Source organism: Ursus americanus, chromosome 2 (genome assembly GCF_024610735.1).
Source record: "Ursus americanus isolate L20-20 chromosome 2, mUrsAme1.1.p, whole genome shotgun sequence".
Taxonomy (NCBI): Eukaryota; Metazoa; Chordata; class Mammalia; order Carnivora; family Ursidae; genus Ursus; species Ursus americanus.
In genome coordinates, this window is record NC_142128.1 from 6,345,001 (window position 1) to 6,368,516 (window position 23,516).

A 23,516-nucleotide genomic window follows, 5' to 3' on the forward strand; every position below is an offset into this window, starting at 1 on the left:
TTCAGAGTAGAGTTGAATGATTTACACAAAGAAGCAGATTATGTATTGCTGAAAAGTCCATGTTTATCTCACCTGAAACTGTGAATAAGAAGGAAGTCATAGCAATAACAGGACAAAAAAGAGAAGCTGATCATGGATTATCTGACCATTGAAGCTGAGGAAGAAGGTAAGAATTACAGAAATAGCCTTGGAAGAGAGAATATTCCATTTTGCTTGCTTTTGTGATAAAAGGTCACACTTTTCTACTCTCTGTTAGACTATTCCAAGAGGCTGATGAATTGTGGGTCTACAAGTTTAGCTTTTTGGGCAATGCACTTTCACTTTATCATCTTACTCTATCTTCAACCCACCGTTTTGAGTTAAATTGAATAGGCCTTGAGTATATAATTTAGCTGGCTTGTGATAGCTTTTGTCTTAGTGAATAGAGTTTACCTTCTTCATGGCTTTTTCTCCCTCTAGTCCTTCCAGCCATTACTACTGAGGATGCCTCTCTGCCCCAAAAACAGGACACAGAAGAAATGGAACCTACTGTTGAGCTCCTTCCTGTTGAGTTCCAGGCAAGTTAGTTTAAGTTCCCTCCTCTGAAATCTTAGCTTGGTGTTCACGGTGTGTTGTTTCCTTTTTTCATCTTGCTTCAGAGGTCCACAGCAATCCCAGCTACAGAACTGAACCAAAGTAATTTTTCCTTGAAAACTTGAAGGTCTGGGGAGAGCTCAGGCTCGAGCCTTGAATTTGGGAGTAATCTGTGTGAAGGGTATTTTAAGCCATGAAACTGTGATCTCTAAGGGAATAGAAAAGAGATGAAATTTTATTACTGAGTCCTATAGCTTTTCAACTCTTAATGGTCAGGGAGATGAAGAGGAACCAGCAAAGGAGACTGAGAGGATGTGGCCAGTGAGGTAGGGGGAAGTCAAAAGTGTGGCATCCTGGTAACCGAGTGGAGAAAGTGTTTCAAGGAGCAGGGAGTGATCAGCTGTGTTAAACACTGCTGCTAAGTCAAGTAAGATGAGGACTGAGAATTAACCATTGGATTTAAAAATATGAAGATCATTGGTGACTGCCAAGAACAATTGCATTGAATGACAGGAATGAAAACCTGATTGGAAAGGATTCAGGAGAGAATAGGAGAGAAATTGGAGGCAGGGACTATGGACAACTATTTTGGAGAGTTTTACACTAAAGGAGAACAGAAATAGGGTGATAGTGGGAAGGAAGACCAAAGAAGGTTTGTTTTTTGTTTTTTTGTGGGGGTTTTTTTGAGGATTTTTTTTTTTTTAAATATGGGTGAAATAACAGATTGCCTCTAGGTATATAAGAATGGATGGAGAAGAGAAGATGTCTAATGACTGAGTTCAGGGGAACTCTAACATTTAGAGCCACTTTCCAAACATTATTTTAAACAAAAAATCATGTGAGTTAGGGATGATGCCTATTTCACAGTAAAAATGAGATTCACAGGGGCACCTGGCTGGCTCAGTCAGTGGAGCATGTGACTCTTGATCTCAGCGTTGTAAGTTCAAGTTCCACATTGGGTGCAGAGATTACTTAAAAATAAAATCATAAAAAATATCCCAAAACTGAGGTTCACAGTAACTTGCTCAGAATCATAAGGTAGTTGAATCCTAATCAGAACCCAGGTATGTCCGATCCTAAATCCTATGCCTCTAAACCACTGTAGTCTTTTTTTTCTTTTTTTTAAGATTTATTTATTTTAGAGAGACAGCATGAGCAGGGAGAGGGGCAGAAGGAGAGGGAGAGAGAGAATTTTAAGCAGACTTCATGCCAACCGCGGAGCCCAACGTGGGGCTTGATCTCAACACCCTGAGATCAACACCTGAGCTGAAACCAAGAGTCAAATGCTTAACCAACTGTGTCACCCAGGGGCCTCTTAACCACGGTATTCTGTTGATTGACTTTCTCACAAAGTATTCTCCAGTTAATTTTGGTCAACAAAATACACCCACATGACTGTCAATATAACATAGAATATGAAGAACAGTTGATCATTTTTAGTTTGCAATCAGCAAATCCACTCATTCAGAACAACTGTAGTTACTAAAGGATAACTAAATAAATCAAAAAGTCATAGCCTTAAGTACAGAGAAAGAAGAAGCCTGTGTTAGAACAGGATGGCTGTCTATATACATCAGGATATCAAGCAGAATTTCTATAAAATCTCCGAATATTCCAGGAATCAGTATAAATTACATACCTGAGAATTATCCCATCTATAACAACTAAGTACAATTAGTAATTAACATTTGTTTGCCATTCATTGGTTAATTTATATTAGATTTATTTAGTAAACTATGTAAGAGACAGAAAAATATAGTTAAGATATAGCTTTGATGTCAGATCACTATGTTGTATTCCTGAGACAATATCTATGTCAACTATCCTTCAATTAAAAGAAAAAGAGTATAGCTTTGGAGTCAGGCTGCCTGGGTCCAAATCTCAGATCTGATCCTCACGCCTATAAATAATGTTAATAATAGTGCCTGCTTCATAGAGTTATCATTGCAAGAGGTTGTTCAATGGACTTAGCACATAGAGAATATATTATAAATGTTAGCTATTATTATTTTCCTTAACACAGACTAATACTTAGAAATCTTAGGCTGTTCCATTAAATAAAGGTTTAACTTTCAGATTAAAAAATACTTCCTCTTCTAGGTTGTTCTCTTCCCTAAGTCCTATAAGAATGTGCTTGTTCTTCCAGGAATTGGTGACAGTCAAGGATGAGGAAATGGATTTCACTCATGTGGAAGAAGAACAGCTGAATTCTGCCCAAAGGTACATGGGCATGGATATGAAAGTGGAGACTTGTGGGAGCCTGGTATTTTGGGGTAAGGAAGTTATTTTGTAATGCAAACTGCTTACTGGGACATAAGCTTCCTCTATAACTAACAGCGTCTAAAGTGCCATAGTTTTGCTTCAGCTCCAGAGAGCGTTAATCCCCTAGGAGATCCCTGATCACTCTGGGCTCAGAATTGGCTTCTTTTCTCTTTTGGCAAGAAAACGTTCACTATCTCTGGTACTGAAAAAGGACAGCTTCATTACATTGGTTTTAAGATTTATAAAGTTATAGTAATCAAAACAGTGTGGTGGTACTGGTGAAAGGATAGATGTAAATCAATGGAACAGAACAGATGGCCCAGAAATAGACCCATACATATATGGTCAATTAATTTCTGACAAAGATGCAAAAATCAATTCAATGTTAAAAGGAGAATCTTTTCAATAAATGGTACTGGAACAATTGGACATCTATATGCCAAAAGAAAATCCATACCTCCCACCGTACAGTTACTTTCAGTGGATCACAGAACTAAGTATAAAACCTAGAGGAACCATTAGAGATAGTCTTTGTGACCTTTCGTAAGGCAAAATTTTATTAGATATGATATCAAAAGCTCAATCTAGTAAAGCCATCTGGGTCTTGGGTTTGCTTTATTAGAAGATTTTTAACCTTGAATCCTGGTCCCTTGCTAGATAGAGGATGATTCAGATGATCTGTTTCTTCTTGAGTGAGCTCTGGTAATGATTTACTGTCTTTCATTCCCGATATTGGTAATCTGCATCTTCTCTGTTTTAATTTTTTTGGTCTTCCTAAGAGTTCAACAGTTTTATTGATCTTTTCAAAGAACTAGTTTTTTTATTTCATTGATTCCTTCTATTTTCTGTTTTCAATTTTATTCATCGATGCTCTTATCTTTATTATCTTTTCCCTTTGCTAACTTTAGGTCTAATTTTCTCTCCTTCCTTTAGTTTCTTAAGGTAGAAGCCTCATCACTGGTATACAATCTTTCTTCTCTTTTAATATGAACATTTAGTGCTATAAATTTCCTTCTAAGGACTGCTTTGGCTGCATTCCACAATTTTGATATGTGGTGTTTTCATTTTTGTGGTTCAAAATAACTTCTATTTTCAATTGTGACTTCCTCCTTGACTCATGGATTGTTTACAGATTTCCAAATTTTAGGTGATTTCAATAAATTTGTTTTCAATTTTGTGGTTTGGTTCTGTGTGGTCAGAGATACTTTGTATGATTTCAGTTCTTTTACATTTCTGAGATTTGTTGTATTACTCATAATATAGTCTTGATGAGTGTTCCATGTGAACTTGAAAATAAATTTAATTAGGTCAGGTTTGGTTGAGATTATTCAGGTCTTCTATATCCTTACCAATTTCCTGTCTACTGGCTTCTACTGGGTACTGACAGAGGAGTGTTGAATTTTCCAATTATAATTGTGGGATCGTCTATTTCTCCTTTTAGTTTGATCAGTTTTTGCTCAATGTATTTTGCTAATGTACCTGAAACTCTTTTGTTAGGTGCATACACATAACAAATTATCTTCTTGGTGAAATGACCCCTTTATCATTTTATAATGTCCTTCTTTAACCTTGGTAATATTTCTTGTTTGGAATTTTATTTTGTCTGATAGTAATATAGCTACTCTGGCTTCCTGTTTGCATAGTATATTTTTTCCATTTTTAAAACCTATTTAAGGTAAGTTTCTTGTGGACAGCATATAATTGGGTCTGGGTTTTTTTTTTTTTTTTTTTAAAGATTTTATTTATTTATTTGACAGAGAGAGAGACAGCCAGCGAGAGAGGGAACATAGGCAGGGGGAGTGGGAGAGGAAGAAGCAGGCTCCCAGTGGAGAAGCCTGATGTGGGGCTCGATCCCAGGACTCCGGGATCACTCCCTGAGCCGAAGGCAGACGCTTAACGACTGAGCCACCCAGGCGCCCCTGGGGCTGGATTTTTTAAAATTAATTTATTTATTTATTTGAGAGAGAGAGTGAGCAGGGGGAGGGGAAGAGGGAGAAGCAGACTCCCTGCTGAGCACAGAGCCCAACATGAGGCTCGATCCCAAGACCCCAAGATCATAACCCAAGCTGAAGGCAGACACTTAACTGACTGAGCCTCCCCGGCACCCCTGGGTCTTGTTTTTAAATACATCCTAACAATCTCTGCAATTTTCAACTGGTGTGTTTAGATCATTTACATTTAAAGTAACTACTGGTATAGTTGGATTTAAATCTTACATATAGCTAGTTGTTTTCTATTTGTTCCACCTTTTCCTTGTTCATTTTTCTTTCTTTTTCTGTTTTTTGATTGAGTATTCTTTGTTTTTCCATTTTATCTCCACTATTAGCTTATCATTAAACCTTATCTAAAGTTTTTTTAATGGTTGTCCTAGAGTTGCCAATATGCTTCTTTAATTACAGTTTTTTCTTTTTTCTTTTCTTTTTTTTAAGAGAGAGTGCGAGTGGGAGGGAAGGGGCAGAAGGAGAGGGAGAGAGAATCCTAAGCAGATTCCATGCCCAGCCAGCATGTAGCCCACTCAGGGCTCTATTTCATGACCCGGAGATCATGACCTGAGCTGATATCAAAAGTCAGATGCTCAACTGACTGAACCACCCAGACGTCCCAATCACAGTATATTTTTAAAGAATATTATATACCACTTCATGTCTAGTATAGGAACTTACTTCTGGAGACTTCTAATTCCTCTCTCCCATCTTTTGTATAATTGTTCACATGCATTTTACCTTTACATATGCTATAAAATCACAGGACATTGCTACTGTTTTTGTTTAAAACAGTTATCTCTTAGAATAATTAAAAATAAGAAAAAAATAATCATATTTATTTTCATTTATGCCATTGCCAGCACTATTCATTTTATATATAGATCAGGGGCCAGCAAACTTCCTGTGTAAAGTACCAGATGGTAAATATTTTTTGCTTGGTGGGCCATATACTCTCTTGCAATTACTTAACTTTGCTATTGTAGCATGAAGGCAGCCATAAACAATTTGTAAACAAGCAGGAGTGGCCAGATTTGGCCTGTGGTGGGTCAGTTTGGCCCATGGGCCATAATGTGCTGACCCCTGGCGTAGGTCCAAATTCTTGACTTGTATCAATTACCTTCTGCCTATAAGAACATTTCTTGTAGTGCACACCTACTGGTAATGAATTCTCTCAGCTTTTGCTTATCTGAAAAAGTATCTTTCATCTTATGTATTTATTTTTTATTTTTAAGATTTTATTTTTAAGTAATCTCTGTAGCCAGTGTGGGGCTCGAACCCACAACCCCAAGATCAGGAGCCACATGCTCTTCTGACTGAGCCAGTGAGGCACCCCTTTCATTTTCATTTTTGAAGATGAAATTATATTTTCACTGAATATAGAATTCTTAGTGACAGGGCTTTTTTTCTTTCATCAATTTAAATGTGTCACTTCATTGTCTTCTGGCTTACATAGTTTGTGACAAAAAGTTTGCTGTAATTTTTATCCTTGTTCTTCTTTCTTTTTCTATGGCTGCCTTTAAGATTTTCTCTTTATCTTGGTTTTCAACAGTTTGAATACGATGTATCTAGAGTTATGTGTGTGTGTGGGGGTGCACGCACATGCATATGTGCCCATATTCATCCCAGGTAGGGTTCTCTGAGCTTCCTTGGATTTTTGGTTTGATGTCTTTCATTAGTTTTGGAATATTATCAGCCATTAACTCATCAAATACTGTTTCTGCCCATTCTCTGTTTCTTTTCCTTCTAGGATTCCAATTACATGGATTCTGAGCATGAGATATTGTCTCACAGCTCTCAGATGCTCTCTTCTGGTTAGTTTTTCACTGTTTCTTCCTTTTTGTGCTTTAGTTTGAGTAATTTCTATTGACCTATTTGCAAGTTTACTGATTCTTAGCTTTATTGACTTTAATGATGCACCCATCAAAGATATTAATCTCCATTACCACGTTTTTTCATCTCTAGCATTTTCATTTGACTTTTATAGTTTCCATCTCTTTGCTAAAATTCTCCAACTGTTAATGAATGTTGTCCATCTTTTTCACTGGAGACTTTTACATATTTATCATAGTTACTTTAAGTTCCCTTATAGTTCTAACGTCTAGGTAATCATTGAGTCTGGTTCCATTTATTACTCTGACTATGGTTTTATACAGATTTGAGTGGGGTTGGAGAGGGATGCATGGAGAAAGGATACAACTAGATCCACTATGAGCCTGTTGAATTAGGGTAGGGGAGAGATGATGGTAACTGAATTGGGGTGGTAATAATGGGGAGGGAGAGTACAGAATGGGTGAGAGAGATTTGGGAAGTATAATCCGTAAAACTTGGTGATTTATTTGTTGTGGTTGTTAGAGTAGAGGGAAGAGCTCAATATGATTATCAGTTTTCAGACTCGGAGCCAGAAAAGCTCTTTGGGGTTTTGTGAGGATTAGATGTGTTCATATATTTAATCTTTTAAAACAGTAGCTTACACATAATAAATACTATATATACACATATATATATGTTTTCCTAATAGTATTATAGTTCATAGCATATATTAAGCTTTAGGTTGCCATGATATTTTCAACTTCTGAAAATTATGGCAGCATTAAGAATATATTTTGCTCAAACATTGGTTATGTTTCTGAAATGGGATAAAAGGATCTTAAGAAAGGCTTATTACTCTCCAGATTTGCTCACTGCTTGTATTATTTGTGTTCAACTCAGTTCATACAGCATCTATTTCTTTCTTTCTTTCTTTCTTTCTTTCTTTCTTTCTTTCTTTCTTTCTTTCTTTCTCTTTCTTCTTTTCTTTTCTTTTTTATATTTTATTTATTTGAGAGAGGGAGAGCATAAGCCGGGGAGAGGGGCAAAGGGAGAGGGAGAAGCAGACTTCCCACTGGGCAGGGAGCCCGAAGCAGGACCGATCCCAGGACCCCAGAATCATGACCTGAGTTGAAGGCAGATGCTTAACTGATTGGTCCACTGAGTGCCCCCATACAACATCTATTTCATGCATACTTTTTCTTTACCAGAACTATGATAGGCCCTGAGAAATATCAATGAACCAAAGAGGTGTGATTCCTGCCCTCAGAAAACTGCCTTTTTGTGGTGGAGTTCATAATCTTATATCAGTATCTTTTTGTTAACAAGAATGATGGTGGTGACATTTTGTCATAGATGATGAAAGCTGGGAAATATACAGATTGAGGTATAAGATGAATTAAGGTATGGGTATATTGAATTTGAGATTTCCAGATGGATACATGAAGTAAATAGCTGGATATATGGGTGTGAGGGACAGCACTAAGCTGAAGATAAGAATTTGAGATCACTGATATATAGAAGGCAATTGCAACTAGTAGACAAATAAGTCCTAGAGATCTAATTCACAGTAGTGAATACAGATAACAATATTGTGCTATAATCATCAAACCTGCTAAGGACTAGATCTTAATTATTCCCATCTCAAAATAAAAATGATAATTATGTGATGTAATTGAGGTGCTAAGTATCACTACATCGGCAATCATTATATAAATACATCAAATTAACACGTTGTGTTTTAAACTCACACAGTGTTATATGTAAAATATATTCCAATTTTCTAAAATGCAATTAATATCATGGACTGAATGAGGTCTTTAATGGAGACAATGTTGTGGAGGATGGGGCGGGGCAAAAAAGGAGAATTTAGACTGAATACCAAGAAGCATCAACATTTAAAAAGAAGAAACAGAAAAAGTCCCAAATAAAGAGCAATCAGGAGTAAAACCTGGACAGCTTAGAATCACAGAAGTCAAGAGAGAACATATGTCAATTATATCTGAATAAAGTTGGGGGAAAAAGGTGGGGGGAATGTTGTTAGGAGGGAGACATGGTCACCACTGTCAAGTGCTGTTGAGAGGCCAAGCTAAAGAAGGAATGAAAAGAATCCACTGGATCTGGGTCACATATAAATGGTTAGTAATTTCAGTGAGAGCAGTTACAACTGAGTAGTAGGGAGAGAAGCCAGACTACAGCGAGTACAGGAGCAAGGATGTGATGAGAAAATGTACAAAACCTTTTTGAGAAATTTGGGTATGACAAAAAAATAAGGAAGAGGGGAAGGAAGGAGAAAGAGAGGGAAGGAAGGGAGGAATGGAAGGAGGAAGGAAGGAAGAGGAGGAGGAAGGAAGGAAAGAAGGAGGGGAAGGGAAAAAGGAGGGGATAGTGGTTAGTGGAAACACAACATCATATTTAAAGTGTATGGTAAGGGGCGCCTGGGTGGCTCAGTCGTTGGGCGTCTGCCTTCAGCTCAGGACGTGATCCTAGTGTTATGGGATCGAGCCCTGCATCGGGCTCCTCTGCTGGGAGCCTGCTTCTTCCTCTCCCACTTCCCCTGCTTGTGTTCCCTCTCTCACTGGCTGTCTCTCTCTGTCAAATAAATAAATAAAATCTTAAAAAAAAAATAAAGTGTATGGTAAACAAAAATAAAGTGTATGGTAAACACGAAAAAATCTGTGCCTTTAAAAAGGGACTGGAGTGGGGTGCCTGGGTGGTTCAGTTGGTTAAGTGTCCAACTCTTGATTTCAGCTCTGATCATGATCTCAGCATGGTGAGATTGAGCCCCCTCATCAGGCTCCATGCTGGGCGTGCAGCCTGCTTAAGATTCTCTCTCTCCCTCTGCCCCTCCACCCCCTGCCCCCCACTTCTTGCTCTCTCCCTCTAAAAGAAAGAAAGAAAGAAAGAAAGAAAGAAAGAAAGAAAGAAAGAAAGAGGAAAAGAGAAAAAAAGGGGAGGATCCAGAGGGAACTATTTAAAAAGTCAAAAGTGGTTGTTTCTGGGTGATTATTATAAGTGATTTTTTTCATCTTGAACTTTTTCAAAACTGCCCAATCTCAACTTATGTTTTCATCTTTCCACCCTTCCTCAGATATTTTATATTAACATTCCTTCTCATCCCTCTGGCTTATCCTCCTTCCTGACTTGTCTGCTCAGTTTTCCATTCTCTTAGGTAAAGCCTCCTCATTGTCCTCTTATTGTGCCTTGTATTAGCCATTCTCCCATCTCTGTTAGTCCCTGAAACTTCCTCTGCCATTGCCAGGAGGTGCTTTCTGAAAACATTCTAAAAACATGTACAATAAGCATCATTTTTATTTTCTTTTCCTCTTGCCAACTCTGCCGGTTTTTTCTCTCAACACAGAGAACACAACACTTGTACTCTTTTACTTATTTCAGATTCTGAATCTATACCTGAAACTAAAGAATCCTTTCCAAAGCAGGGATTTTATGAAGATGTGTCATCTGAAAGAGAGCTGATAATGGAGAGACTTAAAAAGGATGAGTCCTGGGACTCCAGACTGATAGAAGCCTGGCAGTGTGAAGGCACATTAGAAAGGCAGCAAGGAAATCAGAAGAAAGATTTAAGGCAAGTCATAATTAAACGCAAGAAAAACCCTGTGGAGGATTGTAATGAAACTGGGGAAAGTTCAAACCCAATTCAATGTCACAACATTTACTCAGTGAAAAAGCCTTGGAAGTGCAATGAATGTGGGAAGACCTTCAGCTACTACTCAGCCTTTATCCTACATCAGAGAATTCATACTGGAGAGAAGCCTTATGTATGTAACGAGTGTGGAAAGGCCTTCAGTCGGAGCTCATCACTTATTCAGCATCAGAGGATTCACACTGGAGAGAAACCCTATGAGTGTAATGAATGTGGGAAGGCTTTCAGTCATCGGTCAGCCCTCATCCAACATCATATCATTCATACTGGAGAAAAGCCCTATGAGTGCAATGAATGTGGGAAGGCCTTCAACCAAAGCACATACCTTCTTCAACATCACAGAATCCACACTGGAGAGAAACCCTACAAATGCAAGGAATGTGGGAAAGCTTTCAATGATACCTCATCCCTTATTAAACATCAAAGGGTTCATACTGGAGAAAAACCCTATGGATGTACAGAGTGTGGGAAAGCCTTTAGTGACAGGTCGGGCCTCACTCAACATCAGAGAACTCATACAGGGGAAAAGCCATATGAATGCAGTGAATGTGGGAAAGCTTTCAGTTACTGTTCAGCTCTTATTCAACATCAAGGAACACATACTGGGGAGAAACCTTACAAATGTAACGAATGTGGGAAAGCCTTCAGTGACCGCTCAGCTCTCGTAAGACATCAGAGAATTCATACTGGAGAGAAACCTTACAAATGTAAAGAATGCAAGAAGGCCTTCAGCCAGAGCTCATCTCTTACAAAGCATCTGAGAACTCATACTGGAGAGAAACCATATAAATGCCATGATTGTGACAAAGCCTTCAGCCAGAGTTCATCTCTTATTCAACACCAGAAAACCCATATGGGAGAAAAACACTACAAGTGTAAGAAATGTGAGAAAACCTTCAGTGTGCGTTCAGCCTTTCATCAACACAAAGAAATTCATGATGAATAGAATGCAGTAAATTCATGAAATAACTGCGTAGTCTTGGGGCACCCAGGTGGCTCAGTTGGCAGAGTGTGCAACTCTTGGTCTATGGGTTGTGAGTTCAAGCCCCATGTTGGGCATAGATTTTACTTTAAAAAAAGGAAAAAAATATGTATTCTCTCCTAATTGTGTCGATCTTTTCTAAGTATTACAGGGTATACTAAAAAAACATGAGGCTGTGTCATGCGAAAAAATAGCTCTCTTCCTTGAAAGGCTATTAGGTATGGGAAGAGAACAAACCCCAAAAAGCTGAAGCAATGAAGAGAAATCCTAGAGAAGCACAGAAGGAGGAAGTCTGGTTTAGTCAGAGAAACAGACTCAGAACTAAGCATCTGATATCATAGAAAAACTAACCAGAGGAGCAGACTGAACAGTACTTGAGGCTGATGGCTGTCTAAATAGTAGTTTCAACCTGAAGCCAAGTGGGAAGGATCAGGATCCCAAAGAGGAAAATCACCAGAAAGTTTCTCTAGGGAAATAAAGAGAAAGGAAAAAACAAAAAACAAACAAACAAACAAACAAAAAACAAAGAAACTAAGCCCAGGAAATCCTCCTTCTTCTCTGTCCCTACACTCCACTTGCACACTTGCAAACATTTACACCAGTGTTTGTTAACCCTGGATGTACAAAATCATCTGAGAAGCTTAAAAAAGCTTAAAAAGCTTAAAAAAAAAAATACCTGGCTCCCAGCCCCAGAGATTCAGATTAAATTTGGACTAGGGGGTAGCCTGGGCATCAGGAATTTAAGAATTCCTCAGGTAGTTCCAATATGCAGTCAAGATTAAGAACCACTGATTTAGGCTCTTTCTGCAAAGGATCAACTCAATAAGGTAGGCGGAATTCAGGCAGCTGATAGGATAATAACAATCTACATCAGCTCTCCAGAGTTCTTTGTGTCTTTGTTTCTGCCTTTCCTTTCTGTTGCTAATTATATAATGTCATCTTTTCTTTTACCTGACTTTGGATCCTTTTGTTTGGACCTATTTCATTTTCTCTGACTTTGTGTGAATTGAGCTGCCTGATACTAACTTCTGTTCTGGCCCACACTTTTGCTAAATGTGCTCCTTTAAGCCTGGTTACAGTTTTCTCAACCACTCCTGCCTATGAGGATCATATATTGTGCTTGCTACCTATGGCCTAATGGTGGCAAATATTAACCATAAGAAACAAGAGGAGGACCTACAGACCAGAAATCAGGAGTGGAGACAGAGTGACTAGGAAGGAACCTCAAAGAGTTAAACTTATTTTTTTTTTTAAGATTTTATTTATTTATTTGACAGAGAGAGACAGCCAGCGAGAGAGGGAGCACAAGCAGGGGGAGTGGGAGAGGAAGAAGCAGGCTCATAGCGGAGGAGCCTGATGTGGGGCTCAATCCCAGAACGCTGGGATCACGCCCTGAGCCGAAGGCAGATGCTTAACGACTGCGCCACCCAGGCGCCCCTAAACTTATTTTGTTTTAAGATTTTATTTATTTATTTGAGAGAGAGAGAGAGAGAGTACTAGTGGGAGGAGGTACAGAGGGAGAGAGAGAAGAAGACTCCCAGCTGAGGGAGGGATCTCTACTCAGGGCAGAAGGCAGACACAACCGACTGAGCCACCCAGGTGCCTCCAAAGAGTTAAACTTTTTTTTTTTTAAGATTTTATTTATTTATTCGACAGAGATAGAGACAGCCAGCGAGAGAGGGAACACAAGCAGAGGGAGTGGGAGAGGAAGAAGCAGGCTCATAGCGGAGGAGCCTGATGTGGGGCTCGATCCCTCAACGCCGGGATCACGCCCTGAGCCGAAGGCAGACGCTTAACCGCTGTGCCACCCAGGCGCCCCCAAAGAGTTAAACTTTTGACTCCAATTGTATTGTTGGTATCTTAGGATTTCCTGAAATTGTAATAAAATTTAGTTGTGTGCATGAACTAATAGTGAACTTCAAGGAATGTAGGTGGGAAGAAGGGTGAATAAAAAATGTTTCTACATTTAACATGACCAAGAATAATAATGCTAAGGAGATTATGAGAAATTACAGATGATACTGTAATCCCTATAGAATATCCATTAAGTGATAATGCAAGTAGAGGAATGAAATTACATGTTAAAAAATGTTTAATCCAAAAAAGGCAGGAAAGGAGGAAGAGAGGCACAGGTGGGACAAATCCTAAACAGGTAGCAAAATGGTAGACCTAAATTTAACCCTATCAATAATTACACTGAAGTAAAAGAAACACTCCAAATAAAACTCAAAGATTATGAGACTGAATAAAGAATCATGACCCAACTATATGCAAAAGAGCCACATGTTAAATACAGAAACACAGGTTGAAAGTTCAAAAGATAAAGATACACAGTGAAAACACTAATCTTAAGAAAGCTGGAGTAGATATACTAATATCAAATAAAATAGAATTCAAGAAGAAGGGTATCATCATAGATACAAAGGACATTTTGTAATGATCAAATGGTCAATTCATCAAGGTTGGGAATTCTTACAATGTGTTACTGGGTTACAAATATATGTTAATATTGTAAGTTTTATAATTTTGAGTTATTAATATATTATGTGCCTCACATCAGGGCTTCCAAAATCACAAGGTAAAAACTGACAGAACTAAATTTTTAAAAAGAACAGTCCACAACTTTATAATTAGAAATTTTTTTTAAAGATTTTATTTATTTATTTGACAGAGATAGAGACAGCCAGCGAGAGAGGGAACACAAGCAGGGGGAGTGGAAGAGGAAGAAGCAGGCTCATAGTGGAGGAGCCTGATGTGGGGCTCGATCCCATAACGCCGGGATCACGCCCTGAGCTGAAGGCAGACGCTTAACCGCTGTGCCACCCAGGCGCCCCCTAGAATTTTTAACACTCCAGGAGCGCCTAGCTGGCTCAGTTGGTTGAGCATCTGACTCTTGGTTTTGGCTCAGGTCATGATCTCATGGGTCATGAGACTGAGCCCTGCATCAGGCTCCATGTTCAGCGGGGAATCTGCTTGAGGATTCTCTCCCTCTGCACCCTCCCCCACATGCTCGCGCTCTCACATGCTCTCTCTCTAAAATAAATGGTGAGTCTTTAAAAAAATTTAATAACTCATTCTCAGCAGTTGATAGAACATCTACACAAAAAATATTAAAGACCTAGAAAAGCTGAACAACACTGTCTACCATCTTGAATTGATTGGCATATGTAGAATGCTTTATAGAATGCACATGGAACACACAACAACGTCAGACTGTAAATTCCCTTCAACTGCATATGGAATGTTCACCAAGTTAGGTTATACACTGGGTCTTAAAGCAAGGCTCAGTTAATTCAAAGGACGAGAAAATTCTCTACTACATTTAATGAAAATAGAGATCAATAAAATAAGATAGGAAGTCCCCAAATACTTGGAAATTAAATGCCATACCTCTAATTAACCCAAGTCAAAAATTTTAAAGGAAAATGGGTTGAAATAATATACATTGTACTCTTTGACTGTAGAGGGATTTACCTAGATACCATTAACAGGTATTGGGGGAAGAAGCTTCAACTTCCTAAAAATTAAGAAAAACATTATTAAATAACCAAAGAGAAAAGAAGAAATAAAAATAGAAATTCAAAAACATTTTTTGACTGAATAATAAAGAAGATGCAACATACCCAAACTTGTGGGATATAACTAAAGCAATGTATAGAGAAAAATCGCATTAAACCACCTAACTTTGGAAAGAAGGTTGAAAATCCATCGGCCCAATTTCCATTGAAAGACTAAAAGTGGAAGCAAGTTAAACACAGAGTAAAAGGAAATACATAAGAAAGAGCAGAAATTGGGCGCCTGGGTGGCTCAGTCCATTAAGCATCTGCCTTCGACTCAGGTCATGATCCCAAGGTCCAGAGATTGAGCCCTGAGTCAGGCTCCCTGCTCAGCGGGAAGTCTGCCTCGCCCTCTGCCCCTCCCCCACCGCTATGCTCTTTCTCTTTCTCAAATAAGTAAAATCTTAAAAAAAAAATAAAGAGCAGAAACTTTAAAATACAAAGCAGATACACAATATAGAACTTCAACAAAGGCAAAGGTTAGTACTTTGTGTATGGCTGCTTTTAGAAAACAAAGCAAAACAAAACAAAACTGAAAGAACACATAAGACAATTACATGTGGGGGTTGGAGGGAATGGAGTGAATGGAGCAGGGTAGAGTGCCACCCTTCACTGTATTTGGTTTTGACTTTTGAGCCACTCAAAAAAAATGTTTTTTAGGATTTTATTTATTTTAGAGAGAGAGCATGAGCAGGGCGAGGACCAGAGGGAGGGGGAAAGAGTCTCAAAGAGACTCCACATGGAGTGCAGAGCCACACAGAGCTTGATCCCAGGACCCTGAGATCACGACCTGAGCCAAAACCAAGAGTCAGATGCCCAACCAGCTGAACCACTTAGGCACCCCTCAAAACATTTTAATGCCCCATCAGTGCTATTCCAAGCCATATTGGATACTGAGGCAAAAAGAAACATATGTACCCCTATATACACTTACCAAAATATCTTACCATGTTTTGAACCAGATTGGAAAAGTTAATACAAACTCCATCATTTAAAAGAATGACTATGGGACGCCTGGCTGGCTCAGGCAATAGAGCATGTGACTCTTGATTTCTGGTTTGTAAGTTCAAGCCCCTTGTTGGGCATAAGGTTTAATTAAAAAAAAAAAATTTAAAAATGACTACGTACAAAGTCCACATTGCCCAGCCTGTTTGCACACCACTGTCAACCTGTACAAAGTGAGGGCTTCATGGCCCAGGAACCAGGAGCTGATTGGAAATAACTTCCCAGTGCACAATAACCCTGGGTTATAAAACAAGCAAACAACAGCTTGTCTTATTTAAAATTTTGATATTTTGTTTTTCATGGATTTTTTTCATTGTTTTAAGGATTTTTTAAAAAAGATTTATTTATTTGAGAGAGAGAGAGGGGAGGGGCAGAGAGGGTCCCAAGCAGACTCTGAACTCAGTGCGGAGCCTGATGGGGTGGGGGTGGGGGTGGTCAATCCCACGATGCCAAGGTCATGACCTGAGCCGAAATCAAGAGTTGGCCACTCAACAGACTGTGCCACCCAGGTGCCCCCTTTTTAAAGATTTTTAAGATAATCTCTACACCCAGTGTGGGGCCCGAACTCACAACCCTGAGGTCAAGAGTCACATGCTCTACTGACTAGGCTAGTCAGGAGACCCTGCACTCATTTTAATTTAGAAAATATTGCATCAAAACATTTCTCTTGATTACTGTTTTTTTTTTTTGGTGCCCTCTTACGTTTTGCACCCAAGGTGAATGCGCCACTTGCTTCACCCTAATCCCTGCCCTGAACACATTATATGGGATCACCTGGAAGTGGGAGAGCTGGAATGGAGGAGATTCGGTGATTTTCATCATGCCTGAGGAAAGCAAAGACTCTTTCTGGACATATTTATTTAAAAACTCATTAAAAAACTGTAAAGACAGTGGTAGATTTTAGGAAATTCTAAAACCTCATTTGTACTTTTTAAACTCAGAATCACAGCCTGGAGTTACTGGCCAGTTTGGGTCTTCATCTTTGTGACAGAGGAAATCAAGAGAGACATCCATTTGTTACCAGTCTCACCGTAGGATTTTCCATTGGGGGTCTGGGAGCTTCATCTCAGGGGCCCTTCAGGGAACCATATGCCTCCTGACAGGGTCTGAAAACCCCATATCCAACTACAGCTGCCGAGCTCACCCTCCTCTCCCTGTTCTGATTGGGGATCTCAGCTGGTGCTGTGCATGCCGGTGGCGAGATTGCTGGGACTATACATTTCCCCAGGTGAGCGATTTGAAAGCTCGTTTTCATTTTATCACCCTTTACCCACCAGCCTGACCATCCTCCTTGCAGGTCCAACCCAAAGTCACAGTGCAGCCCCTCTCAAAATGTAAACGAGCACACAGGCATTCCTCCTGGATTTGGCAAACATTTTCCCGCGATCCACTTTCCTCATGTTTACCATGAGGAAAACAGGAGCACCTACTTCACAGAGTTGTTATGTGGCTGCTGTAAATTAATTCATGTAAAGCACATGGAAGAGTCCCTGGCACACAGGGAAATCCTCAATAAATTCCAAGATATTATCTATTAGTTTTGGTCACTAAATAAACTTTTAATAAAAATATATGAATGCTTTTAACGGAGTGCCATCATTGGCAAAGAAATAAAATGCATCATTCAGATAACCAGACAAGTGGTCAGTGACAACTTTGTTCATAGTTTCAAGGAAGAAATGAAAAAATTTTGAGAGCCATGGGAATGAACTGAGCGCCATGGGAAAACACCAAAAAGAAGTTCAAGGAAATAATCAAACTATTCTGCAAGAGAACAAGATATTGCTGAACAGGAAGATGTTCAATCCAGCAAGAGCCTAGAATCTTCATGTATTTGCTGAAAGGAGCTGAGTAGTAAATCACTTAAATGATTTAATCTGAGTCTAGTCACCCTTGAGAATGATATTACTGTACATTACTGCACACACTTTACATGTACACACATTTGCTGTGTACAGGTGTTCATACAAAATCATGTATCCTGTACTTTTGGGATAAGGTAAAGGATTTTACGGATATAATTTTGAAGTCATTTGATTTATCTTACCATCTAACTTCAGAACCTACCCTCCACCTAAGATGTATGTTCACAATAAACAGAATATTTGGGGAATAATAGGATAACTGGTTTGGCTGTATTATGACAGAAAAAGCGTGACTCATATTGAGAGGATCCTGAACATTCGGATAAGAAATAGAGGGACGCCTGGGTGGCTCAGTTAAGCGTCTGCCTTCTGCTCAGGTCATGATCTTGGGGTCCTGGGATGAAGCCCCACATTGGACTCCCTGCTCAGCGGGGAGTCTGCTTCTCCCTCTCCCTCCGCACCTCCCCCCGCTCATGCACTCTGGCTCTCTCTCTTGCTCTCCCTCAAATAAATAAATAAATAAATAAATAAAATGCTTTGATGAGCTGCCTTAGATTAACACTTAAAAAAAAAAAAAAAAGAGGGGCGCCTGGGTGGCACAGCGGTTAAGCGTCTGCCTTCGGCTCAGGGCGTGATCCCGGCGTTACGGGATCGAGCCCCACATCAGGCTCCTCCACTATGAGCCTGCTTCTTCCTCTGCCACTCCCCCTGCTTGTGTTCCCTGTCTCGCTGGCTGTCTATCTCTGTCAAATAAATAAATAAAATCTTAAAAAAAAAAAAAAAGAAATAGGGACTTTATTTTGGGGCCTTAGTTATCTAATGATTTTTTTTTCCTTAAGCAGAGGGATGACAATGGTGACATATACAGCAGAACACCAGTTGCTCAGAATTTCTGGGAACATAGCTATTCCAAATTTATAAAAGCATAATTGTTTCAGCGTCAACATCTTCTGGGTGCATTTTTTGGCTTTTCTTTCCAGTATGTGAATTAAAGATACAATATTGCAATTCACCATCTTGAAATGGTTGTAACTTGCCAAAAAATAAAATGGCTCAAAGGATCAGAACATATGCATTACTAAGCAGGCCAGTTATGAGGTTAGTTCAATTGTCCATTGTAATATACACCATCTTGTCCATATTGTGTGGACAGAGCCATTGTGACATCATCTGTTGGTCACATTAAGCTTTTAGATTTACCATCTCCTTTGCTCCATATGCCATAGGAAATCTTTCTTAAATTATTTCGATCACATGATATTCTTTAATGGGTGATTATTGAAAAGATCCTTTAATTTTTTAAAATCAAGATTATTTATTCATTTATTTAAGTCATCTCTATACCCAACATAGGGCTCAAACTCATGACCCCAAGATGAAGAGTCACATGCTCCTCTGAGCCAGCCAGGTGCCCTGAAAAAAATCATTTTAGATATATACTTTTATTTGGCTACTTTCTGTATTTAAATTCCCACATTTAAAGTAAATAAATCTTCTGTATTCTTTTTTTTTGGTTTCCTTTAAAGTAGGATCCATGTCCAGCAGGTAGCCCAACATGAGGCTTGAACTCACAATCCTGAGATCAAGACCTGAGCTGAGATCAAGAGTCAGACACTTAACTGATTGAGCCACTCAGGCGCCTCTAAATTTTTTGTAGTCTTGTTAGTCTAGGGATGGACTGACCAATTGACAAAGAAATTGCAGTTTAAGAATAAACCAGAGCATTTATGAAATGAATGAAAGTACTCCAAGCTGCTAACACAGCTATGAACTAAAAGTCATCTGTTGATTGGAAACAACAGATTCCACATTGTTTCTATAGCAATGACTCTCCCCCTTGACAATCAGACATGTAGTTAACATGGTTCCACATCCCTCAGGTCCCATCCCTTCCTCCCACAGACCTGCTCAAGAGGAATGTGGTGGTCGTAATCTCGAGTGGAGCGGGAGGGTGTTTCCAGGGCTGTTCTGGTTTCTCACAAGATTCTAAAACAGTGAGGGTGGGTAGCATGGAGGGCAGAAGAAGTGAGCGTGTTGTTGGGGTTAGGCCGCTTCACACCATGCTCTAATTTTCTACCAGAAGAAAGTTCACTTAGGAAACGAACAATAACGATTTAACAGGTTATCGACTTTTTGACTACTTTTGTCAACTTATGTGGAGTTGTGTGTGCCTAGGCCCTTATACTTGGGCCAGTTTTACATTATTATGTTGTCAATTTGTAAATGTGTTCCTAAATAATAAATGAAGCTTTAATAAAGCACTCAAATATCTGCATGACATCTAATTTGAATCAGGTTTTGATTGGTTTAAATTTAACTGTAATTTGAGGCGATCCCTGATTTTGTGCCACCTCCAAATCTATTACCATCTTTTAACCAAGACTTAGCTGTATTTAAAAGATTAATGGGGCACCAGGATTTAGGGTAAAATTTGTGAGTAAAAAAGAAGCAGCAAGCAGATAAAGAAGTGATTGTAATACATCAGGGGCAACTAAAGCCGAAGTTACCACAGTAACATAGTTGAGGGAACAGAAAGAGGGAACAAGTATGAAATAAATTACATGTGAATTATGGGCAGAACTTGCAGAAGCTTAGAGATATAAGATTCAAGATAACTTTGATGTTCTAAGCTTAGGTATACAAGATACCACTGAGGCAAACAGGGAAGTTAGATTAGGATGTCAACTTTGAAGGGATAGACAAATGAATGGAAAAGTCTTGACAAGCATTGTGAGATAGAGAGAATGGAATCCGTGACCCTAAAATAAAGCAGGAAACTATATGGTTAACTTGGGATACCACTACCGCAAGTCAAATTCTCCTATTCGGTGGTTGTCTTTAGACTCCAAGGAAGGTTTGACATCCCCAGTTCTGACTCAGAAACCTATTCTACTTCTATCACCTAAATCCATTTGCATCTTAAGAGCCTCCTGAGTGAACCGCATAGAGCAGAGGTCCTCACGTTTTAGCAGGCATATGGACCACCTACAGTGTTTGAAAAAATTCACTCTCCTGGGCCTCTCCTCCAGAGATTCAGATCCAGCAGATTTAGCTTGGGACAGGTGGATCCTGTTAGATTGTAACACGTGTCTCTGATAATTCTGATGCAGATGACTGATACAACTTGTAAAACACTGTTGAAAAGTCTATAAACATGTGAATGCAAAAGAAAAGAAATGGTTTTCCAATGAAAAATCACCTCATTTCTCAAGACCATTTGCATAGAGAAGCTAGAATTTTGAAGCTCTATTTCCATCAGTCCTTAGAGTTCTTAGGTCCTATCTTCTAAACTGGCTGTTCCTCAATAGCAGAAATACGTTTGTCTTGGGGCGCCTGGGTGGCACAGCGGTTGAGCATCTGCCTCCGGCTCAGGGTGTGATCCCGGCGTTATGGGATCGAGCCCCACATCAGGCTCCTCTGCTGTGAGCCTGCTTCTTCCTCTCCCACTCCCCCTGCTTGTGCTCCCTCTCTCGCTGGCTGTCTCTGTCGAATAAATAAATTTAAAAAATCTTAAAAAAAAAAAAAGAAATACGTTTGTCTTAAAGCTTGGGAATTAAAGTCTAAGAGGTGTGCTGTAGTTGAACCTAGATTACACTGCCCCCTCCTCAGAGAAGTTTAGGGAGAAATTCTTTCCAAGGGCTGAGAACTGCCCCACCTTTATTTAGAAAGTAAGTGAACTGGAGAAAATAATTTATATGTATGTTACGATTTCACATAGAAAAATCATCATACATGTCAGAAACTCTAACTGTAAGGACAGACTTTAGTATTCCTTCTATATGCTTCTGTCAGAATTCATTCTGATTTCTGAAAAAGATGTATTTGCTTTCCAGGTCAGTTATGCACCCACTGAAGTCAGCCTCAGTGATAAGACTGAGTTCCTGTCTTTCATAAGACAATACCCGGTGAACAATCCTAGGCCCAGGGGGTGGCCCTAATCCCAAGCTACTTTAACTGGACCTGAGTGGGCGCTTTGGCTCAAGATGGTGATTTGGGAACCCCGGGGAGCTCCCCTGTTGATCACTGAGCTAAAGAAAATGGGAGCCTGGAAGGATTCCTAATTATCATTCCCACCTCCAAGTCCTAGGAGAACATAGAATACAAGGAACTGTGAAGGGCATCAACTTCAAGGGTCATTGTGAGGTTTCTTAACAGTGTGAGTTTTCACCACATCTAGGCGAGCCACCCAGTAAGTGATATAAGGCGGGAGATATGGATTAGAAGCAACGTTCAAGAAAATGAAATTAACATGTCCCACAAAAAATGGAGCATCTACAAGGATAGTTCATGAGTGCTTTGGTAAGGACTTACATGCCTACACTGCTGTCTAGAGCATTGCCCACACTCTTTAAGGCCTGAGTTCTTGGGATAATGGAAGTAGGCCCTCAAAACACGGGGCACATGCAAAAAAAAAAAGGGGGGGGGGTATGTGCACAGGACAGAGCCATCCAACCCTGGCAAACAAGCTTCCAATCAAGTTTTCAAGAGATTACTCAATACTGGGAGACAATCTGTTCTCCTTCTAGCATGCCTGTTGGCTGCTGTTCTTATTCCCTGGTTTGAAAGAGTGTTATTATAGAATTGTAATAGTAAAATTAACCAGATTCCTCACAAGATGGTAGCAAGTAAGCCAGTTCCCTCTTCTGGTCAAGTTGAATAATACACCACTCCTGGATGGATAGGAGTCAGTAAATTGTCTTCCCTCCCATGTACTTGCTTAATGGTGCCAGAGGTGAATGGGGGTGAAGCTAGGAGAATAATCCCATCATCCAGGACCAAGAGGTCCTCTTATTGGATGGAAATATACATGATTCAGCTTTCAATCTCCTGTAGAGAACAAGCTAAGGGTACATAAAATAGCTTGGCCTTTTCCTTTGGAGAATGCAGGCTTTGGGAAAATTGCTCTTTCTGTGATATTAGTCCAGGTCTCCCAAGAAGCTCATGGCAAGATGGGATGAAATATGCAAGTATTTTATCAGAAGGCATGCTTGTGAGAAAGGAAATGGAGGGGGGAGTCTTAAAGCTGGGGACAGCCCAAGATGCAAGACGACTGCATGTGAAGGAGAGGGGAGAGAAGGTCAGTGGAAGCATTATGCTGCCCTGCAGTTTAAGGAAAAATCAGCAAAGTCCTAGGGGAATCTTGAGTCAATAGCAGCTGACAAAGAGTCCCATGCCTTCCAGGGATGGTCTGCCTTAGCGTCCACCTGCACTTAGTGCCCGGAAGCAGCACCTAGGAGGCATGTGGTGAGGCAGTTAGGACCTCGAGCCAATTGTTCCTGTAGCAAAGGCTCATAAGGCACTCATGGCCACTATGCGAGGCTTAAGAGAATATCCCCGTGGAGACCTAAGAGTATTAGTTTGTGGGGCATATGGCTGGCTGGATCCATACAGTGTATGACTCTTTATCTCAGGGTCATGAGTTTGAGCCCGACCAGTATAGAGACTACTTAAAATAAGTAAATAAACTTAAAAAAAGAGTATTCAGGGGTGCCTGGGTGGCACAGCGGTTAAGCGTCTGCCTTCGGCTCAGGGCATGATCCCGGCGTTATGGGATCGAGCCCCACATCAGGCTCCTCCGCTATGAGCCTGCTTCTTCCTCTCCCACTCCCCCTGCTTGTGTTCCTTCTCTCGCTGACTGTCTCTGTTGAATAAATAAATAAAATCTTAAAAAAAAGAGTATTCATTTGTTAAAATATGATGACAGAGTGTGTGAAAAAATACATAGGACAAATGACTATCAATTTAGGTAAGGCCATAGCCTCAAGCCCATATTGAATTTTCTTTTTCTTTTTTTTTTTTTTTAAGATTTTACTTACT

The 23,516-nt window shown here is 39.7% G+C and overlaps 1 protein-coding gene and 1 long non-coding RNA gene across 2 annotated transcripts in view; one reads left to right on the top strand and one right to left on the bottom strand.

Moving 5' to 3' along the window:
• LOC123777272 (uncharacterized) overlaps positions 1-15,249 on the top strand; it is a 17,818-nt gene extending 2,569 nt beyond the window's left edge. Inside the window, exons 2-5 of the mRNA XM_045773811.2 lie at positions 1-166; positions 460-557; positions 2,720-2,846; positions 10,023-15,249. The exon at positions 1-166 is cut by the window's left edge and continues 3 nt beyond it. Coding sequence (XP_045629767.1) covers positions 133-166; positions 460-557; positions 2,720-2,846; positions 10,023-11,236 — 1,473 coding nt within the window. The 5' untranslated portion in view covers positions 1-132 and the 3' untranslated portion in view covers positions 11,237-15,249. The remainder of the gene's footprint in view (positions 167-459; positions 558-2,719; positions 2,847-10,022) is intronic.
• LOC123777275 (uncharacterized) overlaps positions 1-23,516 on the bottom strand; it is a 32,954-nt gene that overhangs the window by 3,003 nt on the left and 6,435 nt on the right. The window lies entirely within an intron of this gene.